The sequence below is a fragment of the Phodopus roborovskii genome, unplaced genomic scaffold, assembly GCF_943737965.1.
Source record: "Phodopus roborovskii unplaced genomic scaffold, PHOROB, whole genome shotgun sequence".
NCBI lineage: Eukaryota > Metazoa > Chordata > Mammalia > Rodentia > Cricetidae > Phodopus > Phodopus roborovskii.
Window position 1 is genome coordinate 11,774,598 of NW_026126578.1, and position 24,671 is coordinate 11,799,268.

The following is a 24,671-nucleotide window of genomic DNA, read 5'->3' on the forward strand; positions in this document are numbered from 1 at the left end:
CCTACCCCAACAAGACCACACCTACCCCAACAAGGCCACACCTACCCCAACAAGGCCACACCTTCCATTAGTGCCACTCCCTTTGGGGGCCATTTTCTTTCAAACCACCACACTCTGTAAAACCCAGAAGCAACAGAATCCTTTCAATGAGCACAGCAAAGCTCTTCCTAATGGGATACATGAATCAATTTACCCAGCTCTGGTTGATAGTCTCTTTTTTACATACCAAAAAAAAAAAAAAAAAAAAAAAAAAAAACCTGATGAAGTATGAATCCTGAAAGACTCCAGATAGGAGGCATTTACAGACACTTTATAGGACACCTAACCAACATCCATACCTTTTATCGTCCCAAGCCTTTTAAAGTATCCATCTCTTCCATGATGTGCCTCAAAGACAGCCTATCTCTAGACTAAAGAGGTTGACATGGATGGGTCAAAAGACTCCATCTCTGAGACCAGTTTTAAGGCTGATGAGTATTACGTCAAGAGAGGGAACTCTACTTTCCTTCCCCATGAATTGGCCATGTGGCTCAGTCTGCCCTAACAGATACTGAATAGAAGAGTTTAGAGAAGACAGGAGTGAAGGACATCGAAGTTAAATTTTCTCACAAGTAAGAAACCAACAAGAAGAGTGAAACTCAAAGCACAGACTAATGTCTCTATGCATACCTGGCCAGTGGGTTAAAAGCCTCTATTGTGGTTGTATTTATGATTCCTTTGCTTTTATTTAACAGGTTTCTTGTTTCCTCATCCTAGATAATACATATACTAGAAACAAAAGGATCTGAAATCATAATTCCCAAGGGGAAAAAAAAATCTAAGCCAAATGTGGTTATTCATAAATGTACCAGAGAAGCTGAAGCAGAAGGAGGTTTGAGACCAGTCTGAGATACATGGTGAGACTGTTACACACACACACACACACACACACACACACACACACAGTGTTCCTGTGGTGGTTAATTCTGTCCAGGAACTAGAATCATCTAGGTGATGGACAGATCTGTGAAATTCACTGGTGGGAAGGCCCATCCCAAATGTGGGATTGCATGGGGCTGGGATCCTGGGCTGAGTAAAGGGGAGAAAGTGAGTGAAACACCAGCATTCGACCCTTCCTGCTTGCTGACCATGGATGGAGTGTGACCAGCTGCTCATGCTCCTGCCACCAAGGCTTCCACAGTACCTTCACTGTGAGCAACAGGAAATTACAGAACACAGTCACAAAAGAGTGAGCAATTACTAGACAGATGCGGTCAAAGACTTGATGTTACAAAAGACCACATTTTTTCCTAAAACTACTCTGTAAAATCAATGCAAATAAGTATTAAAATCTAAGGACTTCATCAAAGAACTATTCAGTATAATAAAAAGTGTAAAGGATCCAGATGGCTCTGGCAAAGAACACTCAAGAGAGGTTCATTTTGCTATGTGCTGGAACTTACAGCAGTAAGCACAACAGCAATGAACTATCACAATGGCTAACAGGTGAATGGGAAGCTGTCCTGAGATGCCAAATGACTTGGGCACAGAGGGAACCTTATGCTTTACGGTAGTAGTACTATGACTGGCTTTCAATAAGGAAAGCTAAATTATGTAAATTTTCCTACATCAAATATCCCCAGTATATTTTTAAAAATCTATGAATGTCAACGGTAACAAGTAATTTTATTAAAATACATAAACCCAACAGAAACAAACACATATAGGAAATTCTATTACAATAGTATCATTTCCTCCAAGATGATTTACTAAAAGCTATTCTTCACTCACTGTGGCTGTTAGTTACAAACTTGGTGATCTGCTGTGTAATATGATCATTCTTCACAAAACAGTGTGCCTGCAAGTCTGTGAGATCTTCAAAAGCAGGAGAAACAGTATCTCAATGACTATTATACCCCAAATCCTCAGCGGAATTTTGCAACATACAGCAAGACCAAAAACAGTGGGCTGGAGAGACAGTCAGCTCAGCTGACTCAGTTACTCAGTTAAGAGCAATTAACTGCTGCTTTTGCAGTAGACCAGGTTTGGTTCCCAGAACCCACATAATAGGTTACTCTAGTTCCAGAAGGATATGATGCCCTCTTCTGGCCACCCAGAGCACTGCATGCGTGTGACATGCATAACATGTAAAACACACAAAAAATAAAAATAATTTTTAAAGTAGTCAATAATATTGGGAGTGAGCCATAAGAATAGAGAAGGTGGGAAGGCTTTGAGAGGGAAATTTATGAAAAATGTTTCTAAATGTAACAATTTAAACAAACAAAAAAACTGAAAAGGAAAAAATAGGACAACTTAGAGACAAAATATACAAAGTCAGAAATGTATCTAGGAACAAAATTCTGGAGGACTGACTACAACAGAGAACTTCTGAAGTTTCCCAAAGATACTTGAAAAACAATTAGTCACTCAAAGAAAGTAGGAAACTTAATTTCCAGAGTAACTTGTTAGAGAATGTATTCTAAACAACTTGTTTTCTACAGAACTGTCCCGGTAGAACTACTCAGTTCAGCAATGGGACCTGTACTCCGATCACTCTCCAAGATAAATGAGACTTGAGTATAGTTCATACTGTAGTAGAGGATGCCACAATATGAATGTTTCTTGCTCGGTTTGGTGATGCATGCGTTCAATGCTAACATTTGGATTTCTGTGAGTTCCAGGCCAGCCACGGCTACATACTGAAACCCAGAAAGAAGTGGGGAAAAGGGGAGAGGAGAGGCTGGGGAGAGAACTGGGAAGGAGGGCAAAGAGTTTCTAGTATCTGTCTTTTACCAAAATAAATACCCATATCTGAATCAATGCTATTTCTCTAAAAGGACCAACCACCTTGTTCTCATTAACTCTTACAAGTTTAAATCTGATTTCCAGGTGTCAGCATTAAATAAAGGCAATCTAAAACCTTAAGGTTTACACATTTGAAATATGAGATACAATGGCAATCAACATAAGAACATAAAGGGGAGAGGAACAGGGTAGATGTGTAATAAAGGTAAGGGACACAACCAGGACAATACTAAGCTAGGGACACCACACCCTCGTAGAGATCTGGAGAAGCAAGGCAAGTTTTGGTGGTTATCCGCAGACCTATACATTGCTACCTGTAAAGCTGAGGCTACATTTAAAGGTCAAGTGTGTTTGCTGTCACTGATAACTACTAATCACCCAGCTCTCAAAGGCAATAGTATTTCTAGTCAGAAAAACTCCTGCATAAAATAAAAGTAACACAAGTTTATTCTTTCTTTTCAAAACCACTCGAGGCCTGCTGTGGCTGCTGTGGTAGTGTGCAGTTCCTATTCTTGTCAGATTCCACAGAGAAGCCCACTGTGCTTTTTGAGTAAGACCATGTTGCAAAATATAAATTGGGAGTATAAACAGGTGTCTGATGGTTTGACTGATTCACCATGGGCTCCATATTCCTATTTTATCAGATATTCTTTAAAATAAAAATTAAAAAAAGGTATACTAAAAGCAAAACAACAACAACAAAAAAACCCTGAGAATTTCATACCTAAAAACTGAATAAAAGTTCTATTAAATTTGTTATATTATATACCATAATAACTTACTGAATATTTTATACTGCTTCCTAGTTTCTCAGTTTACTGTAAGCATATGGACATATGGCTGCCTTTTCCCTTTATTTTTTATACCTGCCACATTTTATCTACCATCATTAACATAATTGTACAAATGGGATTATCTCGACATATTTGAATCCTCTGTGATATTTTGCCTGTGATTTCTTTATCTACTTTGCTGTGCAGAATCTTTGGATGTAATTCCAGGTCAATTCTTGCTTTTGATTCCTGTACTTTTGGACTCTTATGCAGGAAATCTTTGCTTATGTGAATATCCTGAAGTGTTTTGCTTTAGTATTTTCAAATAATTCTTAGGTCTTATATACTTACAATGTTTTAAAAAGAATCAGATAAGGGTCCAATTTCAACCTCCTACATGTAAATATCCAGTTTCACCAATAGCGGTTATGAAGAAACTGTCCTTTATCCAGTGTATACTTTTACCTTGACTTAAAATGAGTTCTTTGAGAATTTAGTACAATGTGTTTTGGTCATGCTCACTACCTACTCACCCCTGCCATGTCCTGCTGTGCAATACTACCGTACACGGTGAAGATGTATTGTGATCACTGTTAATAAAAACTGACTGGCTGATGGCTAGGGAGGATTTCCAGGACAGAGAATGCTGAAGAAGAGCGAAGTCAGATGAGGTGCTGAGTGAGCAGGATGGGAAGTATGGAAACAAGCCCGAGGCAGTACATAGATGAATAGAAATGGGTTAATTTAAGTTATAAGAGCTAGCTAGAAATAAGTGGGAACTACCAGCCAAGCATTTATAATTAAAAAGTAAGCCTCTGTCTGGTTATTTGGGAACTGGCTGGTGGGACAGAAAACTCTGCCCACAATATTCACACCCCCTTCCCTACCAACCTAATGTTCTATCCTTTTTGCTTAAAAACAAACAAACAATCAAACAAAAAACAATGAAGTGCAGTTGTTACTGCCCTTGTATTCTTGGATACATTGCCTTCCACTAGAGCATGGTGCCACACCTTTAAAGAAAACTGAGTGCTTTGAGGCAGCATCTCACTGTGTAGGCTTGGCTGGCCTTGAACTCACTATGTAGACTAGGTTGGCCTTGCACTCAGAGTCATGCCTCTGCTTCTGCCTCCTAAATGCTGAGATTAAAGGGGAAGGCCACCATGCCGGTTTCCTTCCAGTATGTACCTTTAACCCTCTGGTGATACCTGGGTCCTAAAGATACTCTGACTTGAATCTACTTAATGTGTCACTGCTTTACATCTTCTTTTATGCCAATAGCGTGTCCGCTGTGTTATAATGATTACAATATTATGCCTGTAGTACTGATCCAGGCTTACATTTCTTTAGGTACTCTGGTTTTAGGAGCTACCGTATGAGTAGGTCTGTTTCTTATAAAATAGGGTACTTCAACAACTGGGGGCATAAACTTATAAACAAATGTCCCCTTGATCAATGTGGTACCTTGAATGTAACTGGCCCCCATAATCTTGTAGGGAGTAGCACTATTAGGAGGTGTGGCTTTGTTAGAGTGAGCATGGCCTTGTTGGAGAAAGTGCACCACTGTGGAGGGCAGGCTTTGAGGTTTCCTATGTTTGGGATATCTCCCAGTGTCTCAGTTCACTTCTTGTTGCCTTCTGATCAAAATGTAGCCAGCATCATGTCTGCCTTTAACACCACCATGCTCCCCAACATGATGATAATGAACTGGACCTCTGTAAGTGTAAGCAAGCCAGCCCAATTAAATATTTTTTTTATAAGAACTGCTATGGTCATGGTGTCTCCACATCAATAGAAATCCTAACAGACTAACAATATGCAGTGGTCTTTACCAATATATATGTCTACCCATGCTTGTTCTTGAATTCTGCTTACTTTCATCCTCCCTTTCTGTTTATGTCTTCACAGCTAAAGTGAGTTTCTTACAGGCAGCATTTGGTTGGATTGTGCTATTTGCTAAGCAAGTTCATGTTTTTAGTAAAGAATCAAGACTTTACCCTATGATTTGAAAGTCACAGTTTAATATTGCCTGTTCATTTGCTTTAAGGTGGTGCAGGCACTTGGTATTTAACTTTCTGTGGAAAATGAACCTACAAATGCACAGTGCATTTTAAGTGCTGCCTATATAAATAACACTAAGGAGGGGGAGGAAAAGCCCAGGAGTGTTCTAAGCACACCTGTAGTAACCCTGTAAGTTTTGAACTTTTCACCTGTATGTTGATAGTATCTATAAAATCCTAATTATTTATTAAGCTCTTACCTAATACGGGCAGTGACTTATTTAATTCCAATTAGATTATATCATTCTCTAAAAGAATACAGGGTGTTGCCCTTGAAAGAGTTAAAAAACCCAGAACAAAAAAAGCAAAAAAACTATAGGCCTGAGAGCCGGTTTAGCAGGTAAAAGTATTTGCTGCTCTTCCAGAGAATCTGAGTGTGGTTCCCAGCACACACACGAGGCTGCTCACATCACCTCTAACTCAATACCCAAGAATTTTGAAGCTCTGGCCTCTGCAGACCTGCCCACATGATATATATATATATATGTATATATATATATATATATAGAGAGAGAGAGAGAGAATGAAAATGCTTTCTGAGCTTTGTTATGACTACTAAGAGATTAGGGAATGCTAACTGAATTCAGAGCAGAGACTGAACCAGCTTGTTAAAATCTCCATGACTTAAATTTGACTTAAAATTAAAATTACTGTAGTCATTATCCTTGTTACTGTATTATTTTGTCCCTCCTCCTTTCATTCTTTTTTCTTTCTTGGGGAAAAGAGGTTAACATAAAAGGGTAATAAAAAAATAATAGTTAACAAAACCACAACGTAAAAAGGAAAAAGAAGACCACTGTGGGATTTGCAAATAAAAACTGTTCCTTCTTAGATTTGCTTAACCAGCTCAAATGTTCCTAATGAAGAACTGGCAGGCCACCAACTGCACAGTTTTACATCCCCAAATTCATGGCTGCCACTTATCTGTAACAGATGCTCTAAAGTTATAATCATAAGTGCTAGAGATGGAAAAGAACTATTAGGTCATTTTTTCTTGGTTTGATGAGGCCAGGATTGTTCCATAAAACTGGACAATTCCAGTGCTTTACTGAAGAATTTTATGTATAAATGGGTCATGGCTATCTTCTTGAGAAAGATATAAAACTACACAAAAGCATGCGTAGGTCCTTTTCTCAGGGCAATCCCCTCTATTTGTTTGACACTTCAAGCTCTCTAGTTACACTGAGAAAGCTTTTTTGTTTGCTCAATTATTCATAATTTAATTTAATAGGTTTAAAGGATTTTGTTTTTCCTATGACCACCAGGAAAAAATGAAAAAAAGTTTACTATTAACTGCTCACCGTACAAGCAGCTGTTCTCAATTCTATCTAAGCAATCCACTGATCATTTCTTATGAATCACTGTGGTAAAAATGAGAATAGTTAATGCACAAAGTGGCTAAAGGACAGAGTCAGTGATTGGCTGACAGGGATTAGCCATATAGTTGCTGGAAACCAGAGGAAGTCAAATAGTGATAGGAAGACAGAAGAAGGGTCTGGGGGTAGATTTACAGGACTTAGGGATGGGAAAAATATGGAGAATACGGTCAGCTGACCGTCCCTCTGCTGTTTCTTGGATTTATCAGGTTTTTTTATTTCAATTTCTAGATTTTATTAACACTAGAATAATTTAGGTAAACACTGTATCTGGTGTCCAACACATGGCCTTGGATCACACTTAGGCAATGAAGCAGCCACAGATGCGCCAATCCACAACCCCCAAGGCCAGCCCACTCTGTCCTTCAGGCAGGCTGTGCGGTGCACTAGCCTGCCCTGCCCTCTCATCCCCAGTGCCCCACATGTGGGTGTCTTTGGCTAGAATGTGTCCTGCCAGAGGCAGGCAGCTTGGTTCTCTCTCATGCTGTGTCCCAGCAGAGTGGGTTCCTCCTACAGCTGACCCCCTCTCCCTGCATTTCACATGAGCAGCCACAGTGGTCCCAGCCCACATGTGCAATGAGCATGGCTCAGGGGACCCTGCACTCGAAGCCTGCCCTCCCTGCAAGCACAGCCAAACATCGAGTATTTAAAAAAATGTGAGTACAAAGAACAACACTGCAACTCTGCAACTAATTACCACCCCCCACGCCCGCTCTACCTAGGCTGTTGTGGTGAGACACCTGGGAATTCCTCTTCTTCTTCTTCTTCTTTTTTTTTTTTTTTTGGTTTGTTTTTTCTTGACAGAGTGTCTCTGTATAGCTTTGTAGCCTATCCTGGCACTAGCTCTGTAGACCAGGCTGGCCTCTGCTGGGATTAAAGCCGACACCTGGGAATTCTTAAAGGGAAATTAGCTGTTTGTTTTTGTTTTTTAAATAAAAAGGGGGACCTTTCCCATGCTAAAGAGAGTTAAGACCCTGTTTAGTGCTACTATGATGCCTTGCAGATGCAAAAAGTAAATGATGGGATAAATCAGCTTGAACTGACAAAATACCAATTTTAATTATTATCAGTTTGGTAATTCATATTTTATTACTAAAGTGGTTTGATAACTGTGCCAAATATGAAAATTTGACTGATAAGATACAAAACTTAAGACTACTGATAAGATCCAAGAAAACTTACTTCTGATAAAGATACAAGCCTTAGAAAGAAGTACTAATGAAAATAAGAAAAATATTCAGACACATGTGACTTAGGAATTTAGAGCAGAATTTACCACACTATTGTATTAAGAAATTAAAAAGGAACAGCCCAAGGTTATTAGAAAACCAACGTTAGTTTATACAGTTACCATAAAAGAACGACCACTAGATGATAGGCATCCCCAAGGCTATGCAGAAGTTGACTGGAATCCTGTAGAAGTTTTAGATTTGAAGAGATTTAAAGAAGCAGCCGTGCCATATGGTATGCATTCGCTATACTATTACCACTAATCTCATAATCCTTTGGTTTTATTCTGACACTTTAAAACTTTTCTTAAGGTACAAATATTATCTCAAAATTTATAAGACATACACACACACACACACACACACACACACATTTTAAACTTTCTGCCATTATATGAATGGTCATATACAGTACTAACTAATTCTGGAAATAGGCTTCATCTAGCTTCCTGTACTTAATTTCAGACTTGAGCATGAGACAGGTAACTATGAACTAAGTTGGTGTATCCTGGATGTTTTTAATAGACTGTGGTCCTTTAATCTCTCCAAGATCTGCTGCATATGACATTTAAAAAGTTTAAGTTTTCTACAAAGAACCATGACCATTCCTAAGAGGGACCTTTGAAGTCTCCAAAAGGATGATGGGATCTCACAAAAACAATTCCTTTTTCACCTGAATTGTGGTAATGCCACTAAACTGACAAACATGACCCAAAGATCAGCTTTGAATTACAAATTGCTGAGAACAATTTAAAGGCGCTTAGCCAAGATTATCTAGCTTCACAGACTACTCTACCCAGAGCTTCAGATAAGCCTTGTACTTTCCCATCACACTGAGACAGGTCAACACCCAGGATTTGATCTTTATCTCAAAATTTCAGGGTCCCCCTAAAGATGTTGTTGCCCCCAGAGCAGAAAAGTAAATTTAAGAACACGATGGGCACATGCACAAGACGTTGGGTAGGTTTTTGGTTGTTTACTTGATGTTTAGGGGGGTTGGTTACAAATTGTTACTGATCAAGGTCAGGGAGAAAACTTAAGGTACATTAGATCCAGAGATCTCCTTCTGCAAAAAAAAAAAAAAAAAAAAGGGGGGGGGTATAGAAATGAATCTACTTTCAAACCAAAAATACAACCACTAGTCTCAATATTTTACACTGGTATAGATTTTGTATATTGATACAAATTTAAGGTTATTTTTGTTATACTGTATATATGTTTTTACTCATTTAAGATATTTTTGCATATTAATAAAAATTTAAGGTTATTTTTGTTACACTATATGTTTCTCTTTTTGTTTAAGGTATTACACCTATGCAGCTCATTTAAATATGTAAAGTTCTAGTCCTTGACAGCTATTAAGGAAAATAGGTTGGTAGCTAGTCATCTATAACAATAAACTTTATAGTCATGTTAGGTATGTTTTCAAGGTCAAACGAGACATATTTTAAATAGCTAGATGGTCTTCAAACACTTCAGAAACATATGGAATATGGAATTTAGTAGTTTTGATAGAAAGTAAATCAGGTACAAAACTTTGGACTCAGCAAAATAGGACAGATAATGGAGTATTTTCTTTGAATTTGCCAAATACTAATGGGCTGGACATTGAATGCATTTCTTACTTAATAACTGTTGCTGTATATACTTTTACTATGTTAGATTTTAAACCCTTCCTTTTTATTTAGACAAAAAGGGGAAAATGATTCAGGAGAACTATTAGTACTGCCCCCCCACAACACACACACACACACACACACACACACACACACACACACGCACGCACACGCACACGCACACTACACCAAAAAAGTCACCTTATACCAAGGACAGAGTCAACAATTAGCTGATCAGGATTAGCCATAGAGTTGTTGGAAGACTGAGGAAGTCGAACAGAGAGGGGCAAGAAGAGAAAAAAGGATTCCTGGAAGATTTCCAGGGCTTTGTGATGGAAAAGACATGGAAAGTAGGATTACCCCATCACCCCTCCTTAGATTTATTAGGTTTTTATCTCAAGAGTTTTCATTAACACTAGAACAATTTAGGTAAACACTTACAGAAGATAGCAGAGAATTTAAGTGTAATGTAAATCCTGAGCCACTGTTAAAGCTTTTCAGATGGTATAGTATACATGGCACAAAGCTTGTGAAATATCTAAATCAAAACATCATAATGAGGGTTAAGGAAAGTTCAGTGGTTAAGAGCACTGACTGCTCTTCAGGAGTATCCAGGTTGGATTCTCAGCACCCACATGGTGGCTCATAACCATTTGTAACCCTGTTTACAAAATGCCCTCTTACAGCCTTCATAGGCACCAGATACATATGGGATGCACATGTAGGCAAATACTCATAAAATAAAAACATAAAGAAATCTTTAAAAAGAAAATCACAATGTCATAGTAATACAACATGGGCAACTGAGAAAGTGATTTAAGAAATGGGTCATCCCTAAAAAGCAGGGGTTTAGTGTTTTATTTAATTTTTTTAATTTCTATACTGTTGACACATATCTCTATATTTTTTTACTCTGTTTATTATGTGAGAGTTAAGATCTTATTGATAAGTTTTGCTAATCATAGTGTTTATTTTCCTGGAATAGGGTGGTGAGGGAAATTTATAATAAACTTTGGTACTGTGTTACTACAAAACAAATCACACACAATTACCTTTCATTCAAGCATTTAAAAAATATGTTTCATACAGTCTCAAAGTTTTAATAATAAAAGGAAATTCCAGTAGCAAACAAACTTCTGTATTTCTGGAAGTTACCATCTGAACTGAGTAGGAAAGTTCTGATAAGAAAATGGATCAACCAGAGTTTAAGAGGTACAAAAAAAAAAAAAAAAAAAAAAAAAAAAAAAACTTCATATCGCTGTTTTCACAAGGCCAGTTTCTCCAGGGATCCTGGCAAGATCTATCCAGGTATTCACAATGTATCCACAGTTCAAAGCAACAGAAAACAGACAAAACAGACATTAACAGCTTAAAGGATTAGTTGGTGGGGGTGGAGGAGGAAAGGAAGGGGGGAAAAAAAAAACACCCTTATTTTAGCTAAGAGAGACTGTGTATTGAAGTAGAGAGGATAATAGGCTAGGAAAGATCATATGAGAGAAAATTGAGCAATATCAGAGAGAAGGGACCAGCGAGTAAGATGACAAAGATAAGAAGCCGGAACAAATACAGACAACTTGGTGTGACATCATGTGCAACGTGAAGACAGCACCAGAAACTTGGGTTTGGCAGAGCAGCAGAGCGCTACAAGTGAGTGATAACTGTTAATTGTAATTGAAACTGTAAAATTTCAAGTGACATACTTGTTTCCTAAAAAATTTCACGGAGTATGAAAAGAATACTCCACATGTATTAGCAGATACAGATTTCAATCTCAGGGACCTATACAATGTGAGGCAAGAAGGAAAACAGCATACAGCTATGCTGTGCTGAAAGTGACAATTTTATAAAAGCTGGTGTCTGCTGTGGCAAAATACTAACTATCAAATCAGTGGTAAATCTATGGAAATTCATTATACTGTTCTACTCTTATATATATATGTGGAAAGGCTTAGAGTGTTTTCTGTAATTTAAAAAATTACATTGCATGTGTATGTGTGTGTATCAAAGCACCTGTGTGAAAAGTAAGGAAACAGCTTTGTGAAATTGGCTCTCCCTCCACATTTATATGGGTCTAGGGACTGAAATGAGGTCATCAGGCTTCACAAAGTACCTTTATGGGGTAGACCACTTTGCTAGTCCTAGAATATGAATTTTTTAATATGTCTATGATAGGAGATGGTAGTAAGATGTTAGAAACAGGAGCCTCTTCCCAGCTGAACTGAACCTTCCAGAAGAATTTAAGCATTGCAGGGTGAAATTCCAAGAAATAGATGTCATAACACTCTAAAATTAGGTGCAAAAGAACTAAAAACAATGCAATTTGAGCAGAATTTGTGCCATGCTTGACAAAACTTTTTCTAGAAAGTAGGAGAAATCAGCTGGTATTACAATTAGGCTAAGTGTAATGGAGAAATGCACAAAGATACAAGAACAAATGACCAGAAGCATTTCAACTCAGTGGAGCCCAAAGAACAACAGTGTGAGGCTTACTTCATCTCCAGAACTTCCTCTAGGTGCTTCCTTCTCTCTGCCCGGAGATTGGTGAGATGTGTCTCTTTCTCTGCCAAGGACTGCTGAGTGGAGGACAGCTTAGCTTTCATGGACTCCAGTTCCTGCTTCACCTTCTCCATGGCCATCAACAGCTCTTCCACCTACCACATGCATAAAAAAGAAAATAGAACAAACACCATGGTCAAATTCAGAGAGTGTGGCTGGGCCATGGGCAACTCCTGGGCTGATAAAATGGAAGACACACACGATCATTTTGAAAATTCTGAACTCTTTGTACCATATATATATAAAGAACAAACAGGGTGGAGATTTATCTCTGGGGTAAACAGCTTGTCCAAAACTGCTGGTTCAGTCCCCACAAACAACAACAATAACAATACCTATCCACCCCACATAAATGAATGGATGAATGAATGTAATAAGAAACATTTAAGGAGGGAGGCAGAAGGAGACAGGGAAAGAGAATAGACCCAGCAAGGTGGTTCAACTGTAAAGCACTTGTGTAACCCTAACAATGCCAGGATGGCTGGAGTTCAATCCCTTGAACCCACATAAAGGTCAAATGAGAGAACTAACTCAACAAAGTTGAGTTAGCATGTATGCACTCCCTCCATCACACACACACACACACACACACACACACTACCCGCACACACAAATAAAAAAAAACAGCACAAAATAATAACAATTACTTATTGAAGGAACACGTGAAATAAAGGACAGTTTTTACACATCTGAATTAATGTTCCATTGTTTACAGCATTTAAGAGTGTTCTCTCTCTCTCTAAACCCCAAAACATATGATCACATAAAAGAAGCACAATGCTTTAAAAATATTTAGACAAGAAGAAGCCAGATGGACAGACAGACAGACAGACAGACAGACAGACAGACAGACAGACAGATAGAAAGCTAAAACATGTTGCAAGGCAACAAAAATACAGAGAAAATAAACACAGAGAGGAAGGTGTGTACTTCATAAGCTATTTTCACTCATTCTGGATACTCAAATTTGAATTACTTAAATAAAAACTACACTGAGGAAAGTATGCTATCACCAGGTGAGCACAGAGTACCACTCGTTGAAATTTATATTATACCATCTCTCATCATGATGGTAACTAATCTTCTCAGAAGTAAAGGAGGGTAGATAGAGGCAGGGCTTCTGTCACTCACTCACTCCTACACAAATCAGTATTTGTGATGCAATTGAGAGCTGTTTAGAGACATATCAGAGCTGTTCACAGGTTCCTTCAAGTGAGTGCCTGGTACCTAACCACTTGGCTGCTCAAAAGAAAGAAAAGCACATTTGCATTTGGATATCTGCCTTACTTTTCTATCTCTCCAAGAGCCCAATATGATCCTTGCCCTAATGGTTGGACTTCCTTAAGTACATACTCACATCTGCAAATTTTATGTGAATATATATTACCCCCAACTTTCTGGGAATCACTGATAGGAGTTAATTCCATTCTATCCATTTTGTTAATGCAAACTTTCCAAAAATTGAGTAAATATATTATGCAGAGATTCTTATGTTGACCACAAAATTGATGGTGAATGAATATGCACCATGTATGGATGGGAGGCATTCTGCAAATATATTTCTCTTATTGGTTAATGAATAAAGCCCTGTTGGCCTCTAGGAAAGCAAGATAGGTGGGACTGAGAGAGAAGGAGGATTCAGAAAGAATTCAGAAACACTTAGATTAATAGAAATGGGTTAATATTTAAGACAGAGCTAGCCTATAAGAAATACTAGTAACAGGCCAACAGCTTTATATCTATACTGTGTCTCTGTGTGTTATTTAGGGCTGATGCAGCTGTGGGACCAGGCTGGCGGGAAAACATGCCAGTAACAATGTACAGGTGATAACACAGGGAAAACAAGATACATTCATTCCATCAGCAATTAATGCTTTGCCTAAACAGATCTTAAAAGTCTTCCTGGCATCCTGTATTGCACCAAGCATATCAGTTTCTTACATATCCTAGAAAGTTTACAAACATAAAAGCAAAAGCATGTATAAACAGTCAAATTCTTCTCTGCCTACAATTTTTGGTCTTTTACAGAAGTGCAAAGTACAGGAAAATATACAATAAATGTGGATCTTGAAAAATCTGTTCCAAGTCAATTAATCTTGTAAGCACATGGACTGACAAACATAATACTGTAAGCACCCCCAGAAACTGCCTCTATGTCCCTTTTCAGATAAGAAGTATTATGCCATTCTGTTTTTCCATTCTTTATTATTCTGCCTGTCTTAACTTTGCAAATAGAATCATATAGCATATAATTAACTGGCTTTTTCTAAGATCCATTCATGTTGATGGTATGATTATAGTGCCATAATTTTCTTAACTGCATATTCTACTTTCTAAAACACAAAGACCTATTTTATGATTCTTTGACAGGAACTATTTACATTGAGTGGACCTTAATAAACATAGATTTTTGTATGCTTTTGTTCAGTTTTGTTTTTTCAAGAGAGAGGTTCTGTGTAGCCTTAGTTGTCCAGGAACTCACTCTAGAAACCATGCTGGTACATACTTGGGAGAGCCGCCTGCCTCTCTGCCTCCCAACTGCTGGGGTTAATGGTGTGTGCCACCACCAACCAACAATACATGTGTTCTTTTTGGGAGGCAGGGAGGGGTTCAACACAGGGTTTCTCTTTGTAGCTTTGGTGCCTGTTCTGGAACTTACTCTGTAGACCAGGCTGGCCTTGTACTCACAGATATCTGCTTGTCTCTGCTTCCCGAGTGCGGGCATTAAGGCATTCACCACCACCTCCCAGCTGTGTTCTTATTTCTTATATGTTTGGAATGTTTTGTGTCTGTCTATATGAAAGTCAAAAGGTTATTCTATCCTTATAAACTCTTGATTATTCATGTTTAGATTTATAAAACACACTACAATGGTCAAGTTAACTTTATGAGTATATGTATCTAATTTACTTAATGTCATTAACAGCATAGAAAAATTAAGGTCATGGTTTTAAAAAATTCCCATCTACTTTAGACAGGAAATTATATAAAGAATAAGTATATAAAGTAGGGAAATAATAGACCATCACTGTATATGATTACCTTCAGATTTCAGAAATGTGAAATGTTTTGTTTCATACAAAGACTGGATCCTATGTGTATTTTCCAGACTAACAGCAAAACAGACATCTATCCCTTATCTATGGCTCTGCTTATTGTAGTTTCAGTTAGCTGTAGTCTGAAAATACCAAACATAAAATTCCAGAAATAAATAATTTATAACGTTTTAATTACGCACCAGTCTAAACAATGTGATGCAATCTCAGATGCCCTCTTCTCTCCAGCTGGCTGTGAACAATTGTTTGCCAATTATTTGTGTCTGCTATTTGCCTTCAGGTCACTCAGCAGCAGCATCAGGATCAAACCCACTGACTTGCACTTAGAGTGCTGTGTTCAAGTAATGTTTATTTTTACTTAATAATGTCCCTGAAGTGCCAAGTGATGTTGACAAAGAAAAGGTGTAAAGTGCTCTCTTTCAATGAAAAACATAGTAAGATATGCTAAGAGGCCGTATCTACATAACTTCTAATACAGTATGTTGTTCTAATGATTATATTACTGTTATTCTTTCAGTGTGCCTAATTCATAAATTAAACTTTACTATATGTATTCAACACGGTTTGCAGTTCAGGCATCCATTAGAGACAAGTTTAGAATGTACTCCTGACATGGAGGAGAAGATTATCAGACCTATCAATAATTTAATAGGGTAAGTGTGGTTATTTCACTGTACCTCTTTCCCCTGATTCTCAAAAAACTAGCATTCTTAATTTGTATTATTTCTTTTCTGGCTGTCCCCTTTTTCTGAGACAGTTTGATGCTGGTCTGTAAACTCACTATGTAACTAAGGCTGAGCTTGAACTCCTAATCTACACACACACACACACACACACACACACACACGTAAACTCAATATGTAACTAAGGCTGAGCTTGAACTCCTAATCTACACACACACACACACACACACACACACACACACACACACACACACACACCCCAGAAGTCAACTTGTGGGACTTGGTTCTCTCCTTCTACCATATAGGCTTCAGGGACTAAACTTAGCTTGACAGTAATCTTTTACCTGGTACATAATCTTGCCAGCCCACCTACATTTTTTTAAACTACATGCACATATTTCAAAGTATATCATTGCCTATTTTTATCAGTTATAAATCTGAATAACTGGAATCTTCTGGCTTTGTTTCGTCCATTGCTTTTTTTCCCCCAAAAAGAAAAACCATGAGTTTATATCCTAGAATGGAGAATGAAACAGCTATGCATTACAGCACGTGAGCTGGAAGCCATGTCACCCAAGCAGAATGTCAATTGTAGTTTACTACTAAGGAACAGGCTCCAAGGGGCATGGGGATGGGGAGGCAGGACGGCACACAATACCTGATTCCAGGTTTGGGGTAAGAAATGTACAAATGATCTTTGGTGCTAGAAAACAAGGAAAATAAGGAATGCTGAAAAATAACACCCAATAACTAAAACCAAGAGAAGCTTAGGAACAGAGAGGAGAGGGATAGAGGAGACTAAGATTACTGAGACTCCTCAAAATTGGACTTTATCTAAAGAACGCAAGTTTGGCTTAACATATAACTATCAAACAATATAATATACCATGTTAATGGATTACAGAACAAAATATATAACCAGCTCAATATATGTTTACAAAGCATGACAATTTCTAACAATTTCATAATAAAAAAACAACTTAAAAATCTAAGAGTAGAACTTCTTTAATTGACAAAGGCAGATGAAAGATGGTGAACAACTGAATGTTTTCCCTCTAAGATTGGAACACTTGCTTTCATCATTTACTTCACACTGTAATGGAGATGACAAAGTACAAGCAATAAATGGCTGCAGAGGGACAGAATCAGCCTCCTCCAGGGATGAGTCCCCTGAATGGTATCTGATCCCATGTCGTAAATCCTAAAATTATGTACATAGGAGCAACACTGAACGGACTCATCAGGTCTTATTTATAAATTTATATGTATGCCTGCATGTATAAATCAGTAATAAAGAATAAGAGGTTAGAAATTTATGGGACAAGCTGGAGGGAGAGTGGAAGGGAAATGGTGTAGATACAGTGCTCATGTATGAAACTCTTAAAAAGTAACTTAATTTAAAAAAATCAAAGTTACCCACATGTAGACAGGCAAGATGGCTCAGCAAGTAAGGGTACTTGAGAACAAGCCTGATGACTGTGGTTGGCTTCCATAGACAGGTGGAAGGAGAGACAGCCACACATGCCACACACACCTCCAAAACACACAAACACATGTTTAAATAACTATCCACATGGAACAGAAGACCACAAAAATATCTCTAGTTAAAGAAAACATAGTTATAAAGAGGAGAATCCAAGGAATTCACACAAAAAAACAGTGACAACCAATGAGTATAGTGATGCTACTGGGCTCAAGATCAACACATAACAAAGTATATGTCCATACAGAGTAATGAAGTTAAATGATTTAATTAAAACAGCATTAAAGAGATTGAAATGTACAGATACACATTTCACAAAAGAAATGGAAAGTGTATATATAATGAAAGCTATAAAATATTCTTGAAAGAATTTAAAACTGAAGTGACATTTAACTGTATGAAATGAATGACCTAATATTGTGAGATGGCAAAAGTAAATTTCTTTACAACTTCTATAAAGGACCTACAGAAACATTGTGGGTTTGTTTTTGTTTTATTTTGTTTTGTTTGCAGAAATTGGTAAGCTGATCCTCAAATCCATACAAAAATAAAGGGGAGTCAGAATAGGCAAAATCATCATGAAAAAGACAAAAACCCTTGGGTGACACATAGTTCTTGACTTCAGGGTGCACTGATAGAATGAGGAACAAGTGATGTGGGATGTCCTTCTTTATGTTGCTTTTATTAGTTTACAAATAAAGCTATTTTGGCCTATGGCAGAGCAGAATATAGCCAGGAGGGAAATCAAACAGAGATACAGAGAAAAAGGAGGAGGAGTAGTCAGGGAGACATCAGGCAGCCGCCAGAGAAGCCATGAGCCTCGTGGTAAAATACAGAGTAACAGAAATGGATTAATTTAATTGTGAGAGCTAGATGGTAATATGACTGAGCCATTGGCCAAACAATTATTAATATTAAGCCTTTGAGTATTTATTTGAGAACTGGTGGGCAGGAGAGAAACCTCCATTTATAAACCAAACAGTCAAGGGAAGTAAACAACAGTCCAGAAATAATCTTTTATGGTTAACTGGTTTCTCTTTTAAATTTATTTGTTTTGTTTTGTTTTGTTTTATCATGAGTACCACCTAAGATGATTCACAAAGGAAAGAAAATTCTTTAGACTAGTACTTGGACAAAAGACCTAGTCCTCTACAGTTGTAATTTCCCATGCCATGACTGTCTTAACAAGATGACATCCATGTCCTGCATTACTGTGATACTTTCTAGATTCACTTGGTAGTTTCCTTACACTGCCACTTAATATGTTCCTCCCATCTTCAAGTTTCCTGTAAGTACTAAAACCTTAAGATTTCCATAGATTGGGGTTTGACTTTTTGTTATTTTTTGACAGCATGCCATCACAAGAACATCATACAATTCCTATCACATCATAAGGAGATACTTTATGGCTCACTGTTGCAATACAGTTTGTCAATTATCTTTTAGGAACTTCCTCCACTGTCTTCTTAAAAAATAATTTATTTTTGAGGGAAGCTTATACCACAGTGCATGTGTGGACTTTGGAGGACAACGTGAATAAGTCAGTCCTCTCCTTACACCATGAGTCCCAGGTAGCAAACTCAGGTCATCAGACTTTAACACCTGAGCATCTCCAGGGCCAACGTACAATTATATTAATACTGATCTGTGAGGATAAAGATATTTTAGTTATTTAAGGACTACCAATGTAGATTCTTTTTTGGAATTCCAAGTCTAATTTATCCCAAACTGCATGTTTCTGTTATTTTCTTAATTTCACGGAGCTATACACATACATATCTCTTCTCCCAGTTCAGAGCTTATCTGTCACTTTTGGCATCTTTTGATAAAATATATAAACACAATTTATTAAGCATTTATTCTGAGATTTGTGACTGAAATCTATTTAAGAGATCTTTTCATTACATAAAGTCACATGATATTTCCTACTTGGCATCACTGCTATTTTGAATTAGTTGTCCTGATTATCTGGCCCTCTTATAGGAATGCATATAGTATACCCATACTCTTACCATGGCCCCCTGGCATACAGAAGACCTTGACTTAGGCTAGGCTATGTGAGTTGCCTTGAGCAATGGCTTGTTAGCTGATGTGACACAGGCTGAGACTAATTCTGGAACTGCCAAATGAACAAACTTCAATGTAACTGCTGATCTCAGTTATGTCCTCGAATGAGCCATTTTCCCATTAAGTTTTCTAAAACACCAATATAAGTCTCTGGATTTGAAATTTGTGGGAAAGTTTTAATTTTCATTTTTTTTTTTTTCAGGTTTTCTTTCTTCTATTGGAATGAGCTTTGCCAAGTACTATTTTGCTTAGCATTGCCAATTAACTCTAAATGTTCAAATAACCATAAAGATACCTATTGTTTTAACTCTGCAGGACTAGTAGTTACGAAAGTGCAAACATTTTAAATCCCATCCTTCCTTCTTGACCTTGTGGGCTGTTTTTTGTGAAAAAGCAGGGTTAGAAGGTTTGCTGTCTATTTGCTCCTCCTCCTGGGGTTGCTCTGGATTCTTTCTTACTGCCAAATTAAAGCCCAAGATCCCCGCCTAACAGTTTAACAAGTATACCTCTGATTCCCCTGCCTATCTGTACTTAGAGGTCTCTTGCTGACTTACGGAAATGTATTTCATCAACTCTCTTCAACCGTTCTTGTGGGTGTTGTTTTCCTAGCATCTAGTCTATCATGTTCTACTTGAGTTCAAAACTTTCACTTCTTAAGTTTCTTGCATTAGTAAAGTACAATTTTCTTAAAGAATGTCTAATTTCCCACTCATCTCAGTGCTAGGCTTATTAGGTATTTCTGCCTCTGATCATACATATATCCAAATAAGTTTAATTTCTTTCTTTCTTAAGATTTATTTATTCAACGTGTATGACTGTTTTGCCTGCATGTTTTTATGTGTACCATGTGTGTGCCTGGTGCCAAAAGGGGTGAGAAATGGGTGTTGGATATCCCAGAATTATACATGGTTGAGGGCCACCATGAGGGTGCTGATAACCAAACCTGGGTTCTCTACAAAAGCAGCAAATGCTCTTAAATACTGGGCCATCACTCAAACATCTCCAAATAAGTTGTAATGCATTTTTATGCATAAAGCAAGAATAGTACCCATAAACCAGGATTTCCAGCTACTCAATTCATTTGCTCTCTGGCTACAAGTCAGGAAAGCAATTTAAAAGTCAATTTGAATTATCCTGTTTTCTCTTTCCCTCTGCAACCTAAGAGAACATAATCAGTGTGCAAACCTGGAATCTAAGACCCTTCACACAATGGTTATTGGTCACTACTGAGTCATTGTCATTGAGAAACAAAAGTATGACAGCTGAGGAACAGGAGAAATAAATCTTATGCTAAACAATTAAGAAATCTGCCATCATTTTGAATGTGCTTCAGGTCCCAGCACAATTTTTTAAAAGCAGAAGTTTTAAGATAAACATTCAGAATGCTCTGCCAGAACTGAAATTCAAGCATATAACCTAACTGTCTACAGTAAAATTAGGGAGAAAGCTCAGGTCTGACAGTGTGTGATGCCAACAGGTCCAGATGTTTTGCTTAAATCACAAGCTAATAAACTTTTATACAAAACAAAGAGGGAGGAAACTGTGACTCAACCACAGACTATTTTTCTAAAGAAAGCAGAGCAATGAAGACCTTTCAATGCCAGCAAAGTCTGCATCTTCTTTCCCATCATCCTCTGCTCCACAAAGAACAGCAAATGATGCTTTGCAGTTTCCATGCTGTTTATGCAGAATCTTGGTAGGACCTCCTTGAAAAAATAAGTCTTTAAAAAGAAGTAAATGGCTAGAAGAAAAAAGGAGTGGTAAAAAACAAAACCAAAGTGAAAGACAACTCTCAAGATTATCTAAACGGTTAAGTAGTTACAGTGAAAAACAGCCCCATGAGAAGTCTATTAGTTTTCCTGACTTCAACAAAATTCTAGATTAAGACGCAACCTGCAACCAGACAGGTCTAACACCTAGAGATAGAGACAGAAGGATCTCCGTGAGTTTGAGGACAGCTTACTCTACACAGAAAGTTCCAGGTTATCCTGGACAATAAATAAATGTATATTGAGACCTTGTCTTAAAAAAATTCAACCTTTTATAATTGGGGGAGAGAAAAAATATGTAGCTCAAGGCTGAGAAACATTTCTGATATACTTAGAAAAGACATACACACAGGCATGTACATACACACTTTATCAGCCTCTCCTAACAAACCACTTTAGGTTTCCTATAATTGCCATTAATGAGAATTTTAATTTACAGATATTAACAGAGCCTTATGCTACTATTTAGACTACAACTTATTTTTCCAGTATTCCCTCTTGCTAATGCATGGTACTTCTCTGACTACCAGGACAATATTATATTACCTTACCACTCTAAAAGACCTTCTTCCAAATCTTTCATAGATATTGTCTTATTAGAACTTCACAGTAATCTTATGAAGCAGATATTGTTATTGTCATTATTATAACTGCTATGGGAAAAAATGTTTAGAGGCTAAAGTTCTTTGCCAGAGGAAGCAAAGCTGGATTCCCAGCTGACTCCATCTTATCCCATTAGCTTGCTCTATTAAAATGCATCAGCACTCATGAGAAGCAGTCTTCAGCGTCTTCTACAGTTACATCTGCTGGCTTATTTGTGGCATGTTTCCATGCCCAAGGAGGCATCTTTCTTCTATTCTCCTGACCACCAAAATATTAAACTCCTACCAAGTACTGGATGCAATGCTATGATTCAGAGACTATCTCTATACTGTGTACGATAGTCACCAACTATAAAATTTAATTGTAAACCAAGAATACGTGCTACAAAAAAAAGTACAAGATGCCATGAGAATACACAGCATAAGGCCCTGGTATTATTCCAAGCCCTAGGTAAAAGTTTCTCCAATAGCTGTCCCTGTGCACTGCAGCAGTGCCACAAGAAGCACACTCAGATAAAATAAAATCATCAAAATATCAGATGCTCCAGAATGAAGAAATAAGGATGCAAGTGTGACAAGAGAGGGAAGAAGAGACAAAGAAGGGTTTTGGCCTGTATTAGATTTCACCTTTATCTGAAATGTTAATAGGAGGATACCAAAGGGATCCAATTAGAGGAACAAGGATTTAGAAACAATTATTTGAATGATGGGTAAGAAACTGAAGCAGAATAGAGACAGAAGTAAAGGTAAGACTAATGAATTGAGATGAAGCAAACGTGGACAGTAAACTACAATTATAAGGAAGTGAGAACGTGGAACATCAGGGACACAAGGCAGGAGCACAATGTGACGAGAGAGCAAGACGCACTGGTGGGTGACTGTGGAGGCAGACTAGATTGAAACAAGTGCTAGCACGGCTGGGCTGGAAGGAAGAAATACACTGGAAGCAAAAGACAGTGGCCAAGAAACTGAGAAATCAAAGCTGCAAACTGTTATGACATAGATATTAACACCAAGTTCTCAATGAAAACTTTTAAGCTACAGCTGAATGCCATGAGCCTTGAAGAAGCAAGGCTTCTCTTAAGGACAAGACACTATAAGTGCTTGATGATCAACAGGAATAAAACACATCAGAACCTACAACTACCAGTCAAGGTGAAGAACCAACACTTCACTGTTGAGAGCCTTTATCATTTATTACAGAAGTAGCACTTAATATTCTAGGTTATCAATTCCAGAGTATTTGTTACTACGAATTTGGTTGTATATAGATATATACTAGGTGCTTGTATTCTCAAATAGGCCCCAGAGTTAGGAGTTCCTTCTCACAAATAGGGTGTCAATGGTAAGAGTTTACTGAGGCTGGAAGCAGCAGCCTCCCATCTCACATTACATAGCCTTAGTTTTTCCCTATGATATAGGGCTGAGAAGTCCACTTTAATCAGTTAACAGCACGTTTTGCAAGTCACATCTCCACTCTGAGACATGAGGTGCCCTGCTTTTGTCAAGAGTCTGTCTGCCTTCCTGGCTCTGAGAGTATGCATGCCCTATTGTCAAAGAGTTGTTAAATGTGTCTGTGGGTATAACTGGAAGCTCTGCGGGAAGAAAAGGAACCTTTAGAGAATTTTTAGAAGGAACTTTTTGGAAATTTTTAGAAAGAACTTTAGGAGAATTTTTAAGAAGAACATCTAAAGAGGACTCCAAGAGAGCTTGTAGAGAAAGAACTTTTGAGAAGAAATCTTAAGGAGAGCTTATTTGAGAGAGAACTTTTGGGAAGAACAGTTTTTGAAGAATAAAGAGGTATGAAAAGAATGATACATATATGAACTGATTCATTGACCCTCAGAACTTTTTAGTCAACCCCAACCCGCCTGCTGTAAGCCCCCTGCCTGAACCCTTGATACTTCACATCCGAGAAGTAGGTTATAGTCAGACAGATACAGTTAGTTTTTTGTTTTGTTTTGTTTTTGCTTGTTTCTTTTTTTAAGGCTCAAGAAAGTAAGTTAGGAAGTTAAAATGTGTGTTGGGCTACCACAGGGTAGAAGATCAATAAGCATCTGCTGAAAATGAAAATAAATAGACCCCTCTCCAGAGTGCCTGGCTCCACTGTCATCAGAGAAGAGTCCTCCAGCAACTGATGGAAGCAGATGCAGAGATCCACAGACAAACATTGAGTGGAGTTTAGAACTCTGCAGAGGAGGAGGAGAAAGCCAGAGGAGTCAAGGACACTATGGGAAGACTCACAAAATCAACTCACTGGGGCTCACAGGGGCTTGCAGGGTCTGAACAGACAACCAGACAACAAGGGAGGCTGCACGAGACGGATCCAGGCACTCTGTATATGTTGCAGTTGTGTAGCTTGGTCCTCTTGAGGGACTCCTAACAGCAGGAACAAGGGCTTTCTCCAACTCTTTTACTGTCATACTGGGTCACCTTGCCCAGCTTTAATACATGGGGCCATGCCTAGTCTTACTGCAACATGATATGCCATGTTTTATTGATACTCACAGGAGACCTGCACTTTCCTAGATGGAGGCAGAAGTGGAGATGGGGGGCGGTAGGTGAGAGGGGAATGAGGGAGAGGGACTCAGAGGGGGAGGATGGAAGGAGGCTA

The 24,671-nt window shown here is 38.0% G+C and overlaps 1 protein-coding gene across 8 annotated transcripts in view; it reads right to left on the minus strand.

Moving 5' to 3' along the window:
* Erc1 (ELKS/RAB6-interacting/CAST family member 1) overlaps window positions 1–24,671 on the minus strand; it is a 273,287-nt gene that overhangs the window by 107,413 nt on the left and 141,203 nt on the right. For all 8 annotated transcript variants that reach the window (XM_051203830.1, XM_051203828.1, XM_051203831.1 and 5 more), the window contains one exon: window positions 12,332–12,492. In XM_051203830.1, the coding sequence (XP_051059787.1) occupies window positions 12,332–12,492 (161 nt within the window). The remainder of the gene's footprint in view (window positions 1–12,331; window positions 12,493–24,671) is intronic.